This window comes from Lates calcarifer, linkage group LG21, assembly GCF_001640805.2.
Source record: "Lates calcarifer isolate ASB-BC8 linkage group LG21, TLL_Latcal_v3, whole genome shotgun sequence".
Classification (NCBI taxonomy): domain Eukaryota; kingdom Metazoa; phylum Chordata; class Actinopteri; family Centropomidae; genus Lates; species Lates calcarifer.
In genome coordinates, this window is record NC_066853.1 from 24,358,520 (window position 1) to 24,362,525 (window position 4,006).

The 4,006-nt window shown below is 40.6% G+C and overlaps 1 protein-coding gene across 1 annotated transcript; it reads right to left on the bottom strand.

Moving 5' to 3' along the window:
• Positions 1-288: 288 nt before the first annotated feature.
• sebox (SEBOX homeobox) lies at positions 289-3,049 on the bottom strand. The gene is made up of 3 exons (XM_018683998.2): positions 2,947-3,049; positions 2,179-2,342; positions 289-1,171 (listed from the first exon to the last, which is right to left on the bottom strand). The coding sequence occupies exons 1-3, from the start codon at positions 3,047-3,049 to the stop codon at positions 476-478; spliced, it is 963 nt and encodes a 320-aa protein (XP_018539514.1). The 3' UTR covers positions 289-475.
• Positions 3,050-4,006: the final 957 nt, after the last annotated feature.

A 4,006-nucleotide genomic window follows, 5' to 3' on the forward strand; every position in this document is an offset into this window, starting at 1 on the left:
TACATCTGTTTGGATATGTGTTATTTTCTCCTGTTCCTTATTTCCACCCTATATTCTTTGCAAAATATTGCTTGGACCATCAGAAATGACAAATCATTGTTATTGGTTTAAGAAATGCTAATGCTATAAAAACCAAGAACGTGTGGTTTCAAGAACAATCAACATTAGAGATTAAACTCAAGGCTGGGATAAATTAAGTCAATTTATTCCCCAAAGTACGCAACACATCACTGAAAACATGAAAAACAAGGACAAGGGTGAACCAACAACAACATAATAACTCTACATGTATACATATATGGTAGGCTTACAGTATGTTTGGTTTACTTTCTATTAACTCCAGTAACACACGGGACAGACTGAGACACAGAAAGTGTCGTAAAGGGAAATATAAGGGAATGTGAAATGGGAGCTGTGATTGCAACAATAACCAGTTTCAACACTTTCCACAGCTAACGCTCCACATCCAGGGCCATCAGAATTCAAGAAAGTTAGTGACAATAGCAGCATTGTAGATCAGGTCTGAGATGTATCCCATGGAGGTCTGTGGTCCCATTTGTGGGTGGTGATGATGGTGATGGTGATGTCCTTGGCCCTGGGTTACCTCCCAGTACATCGGCTGAGGGTGAGAAGGGACTACCTGGTCCACAGAGGCATGACCTCCACCTCCAGAGCTGCCTCCGTACATAGGCTGATGAGTGCCAGGTGGAACCAAGTTCTGAGGCTTAAAGTTTCTGAAAGCCTGATATGAGCGGGGAGAGGCAGAGTGGTGAGACTGCCTGGCGATGGGCTGGGAATATGAACTGGGAAGAAAACCGGGGAGTGCTGGTCCCAAATGCTGCTGCCGGTGGTGGTCCTCCTCCCAGAGACGAGACTCTGAAGGCTTTGAGGCGCCCAATGAGGGCTGCTGGTGGAAAGATGAGGAGGATGGGGGTGATGATACAGGGTTGCTGTAGATTTGAATCCAGTCTGAGTAAATTTGTGGAATGTCCTCAGAGTGGTGGTTCTGCTCTGGCCTGAATATGTCTTGCAGAGTGGTTGGGGTGGGGAGAGTGGAGGTCATGGGTCCAGGGGACGGTGCCGCAGCCCCTCTATCTCCCAGGAAAGGCTTGGCAGACTTGGGGAGTCTGCCAGTCTTGATACTTCTGGCTCTTCTGTTTTGGAACCACACCTGTGAAAAATGGCTTTTAATGTGTGGGTCATATGAATTATACCCCACCCCCCCTCATCTGTTCAGGACCTCCCTTACACCCAGTATAAAAGCCAATTTGCTGCAGAACATTTTTACATTTTGTGGTCACTAAAAATAACTAAAACATATACATTTAAACACACTGCAATGCCACTTAGGGGATGAGTCAAAAACATGAAACAGCTGCCTGCCATGGTCGATAACAGTTAAAGTGGTGAGAAGAAAACCGACAGTAAAGTTGTGGGTCAGAAAACCAAAACAGAATGGCAAGAGCTGAACGCTCTGTAAATGAGAGAGGTACTGCAGAGTGCATGCAAACTCACTGTAGTTTCAGCAAATCGAACAATTGATGTACAAGTTGTTATTTAATCATTTGTCAAAATAAATTATTCTATATTTACAAATATCTATTATTGCCTCTTTAAATAGACGAGGTTCTGTTTCCACCTGTGTCTGTCTGTCTGTCTGTCTGTTTGTTTGTTTGTCTGCAGGATTAAGCAAAAAGTACTGCACTTGCACCAGAGTTGGTGGAGGGATGGGGCATGAGCTAGGGAAGAATACTTTTTTGTGCAGATCCGATTAAAGGGACGAATCCAGGATTATTTTTAATTACTTAAAAAACATTGTGAGATAGGACATTTTTCGAGATTTCGTCAACTCAGGAAATAATATCTGTATCTTGATGTAAAACATCAGACATATTTGTAGTGTTGAGATCTATGAGTTTGTACAGTTTGGTGTAGATCCAGAGAATAAACTGGATGTGGCAGCCTATACTTCCCTTTTCCTTTTATTTTTTATTTTTTAACTAACAGAGCTAGATAGACGTATAGGGTTGTTTGGCCTTGGCGGAGGTAACGACAACATCTAATAAATTACAGCACTGACCTGTGGGAAGCTGTTGGTCAGTCATATCATAATATTTTCAGTTTTATGGTTTCTATGAGTTTTAAAGATCATCAGAGAACCCGGAGCAGCGGCTTCACCTGTATCTTGCTCTCGGGCAGGTGTGTGTGAGCGGCCAGCCTCTCCCTCAGGGTGATGTCCGGGTAGGGAGTCACAGCGAAGGCCTGTTCCAGCTCCGACAGCTGGGCTCGGCTGAAGATGGTCCTCTTCCTCTTCCTCTGACCCTCCATCAACCTGTCCGGCTCTGGAGAGGACACGGCGCTCTCACTGCGGACATCTTAGAATAAAGCAAAGAAACAAGACAAACAATTTAAAATAAAATCAAAGACATAGCCTAGTGGGTAAGAAAGGTGAGACAATAAGGGAGGAAAGGTGTTTAAAAAATAAGTAATTGGTCGAACCATATTGTGTGTTTAGTTTCTTTTTTTCTTTGTTTGTTTGTTTTACATTTTACAGATAAAGTTAAAATCCAATTTGAAAGAATTTCATATTTTCAGGTAATATTTTTTGCTTACACCAGTGTAGGTTTAGTCTACCTGTTGGTCTACAAATCACGCACTTGTTTTACTTTTTAAGATTTTTATTTAGATAATAATTCTGTCGGTTTGATTTCTGCTGTTATTTTTTGTAGCTGACTTCTTTTTGTCGATTAATATCATATTGATTGAAGTTACTTTCAAAAAACGAATAATTTAAGTTTTTATGGTCAGTGAATAATTTTGTATATAGTGGTCAGTTTCACACACACACACACACACACACACACACACACACACACACACACACACACATATGAAAGAAAACACTACATTTATTTTATTATTACCTACATAAAACATTGAACTCACCTTTACAATGATTCTGTTCTCCAAATAACGCTTTAAAATCCATCACGTCTCTCTGCTGGTTCTGCTTGAGTAAAGAGAAGTCTGAATCCATGAACAGAGCCATCACCCCCCCAAACAGACACAGATACACATCAACCGCTTGGCCTTCACTGATGCTGACAGCTGAGGAGGAGGTTCCACCTCTTATACTCAGATCAAATGGGACGCCTCCCACACCCACCACTCTGCAAATCCAGGTGTTACTCACCTCTGCTTCCAACCCCCACATACTGAGGTGGTGCATTACATTAAGTGATCATCAAGAGCTCTGACTTTACAGATTTTGTGGATATGACATTCTGCTATAATCTAACAATCAACACTACTACATAATAAAATGTGTTTATATGGGTGTATGTATGTGTTATAATAGCAGATTAAAGATCAAGGAAAAATAACACAAAATCAATTGATATATTTATTTATATAATTAATTCATGAATGAGATTTATTCAGTCATTGCTTCCTTTTGTCCACAGATATTTCAGTTAGATACAGTAAGCTGAATGATAGTCTACATGGACTAAAATTTCACAAAACTGATGAAATACTGCAGTGAGTACAGGGGTAAGAATAATATTTCTAAACACCAACGTGTTATAGAAGACATGGCTTCCATTTGTAGCCATACAGTGCTTAGACACACTGCACAGTGAACAGTGAATTATCCTACAAAATCTTCCATGTAGGTCATAGGGCTATTTAATCTCCTAGAGTCGCAGCAACCCCTCGCCCACTGAGTGGGGTGTGACCTGAAGTGGATCAAGCTCTGTGGCAGCTCAGCATCAGTTTGTTGTTTTTAACAATCAAGAAGTGGTCATCTCACATCTAATGGCCCAGCTTCAGTTAAGATTCACATTTCAGACTAACACTATAAGAACAAAAATTTGTTGAATCAGCCTGTTTGTCCACATGTTGAATTTTCATTTCTTTTCCCTTTTATTTTTTCATTTTTGGGCATGTCTCTACCACATGTTCTTTCATTTCCTTGTTTTGTTTATTATCATTCAGAAGCACAATA

Coding starts and splice junctions, on each gene's coding strand:
- sebox (XM_018683998.2), bottom strand. CDS start 3,049: ATGGCTCTGTTCATGGATTCAGACTTCTCTTTACTCAAGCAGAACCAG. Junction 2,343..2,946: donor AGAACAGAATCATTGTAAAG/GTGAGTTCAATG, acceptor TGTCCTCTCCAG/AGCCGGACAGGTTGATGGAG. Junction 1,172..2,178: donor TGCCCGAGAGCAAGATACAG/GTGAAGCCGCTG, acceptor CATTTTTCACAG/GTGTGGTTCCAAAACAGAAG.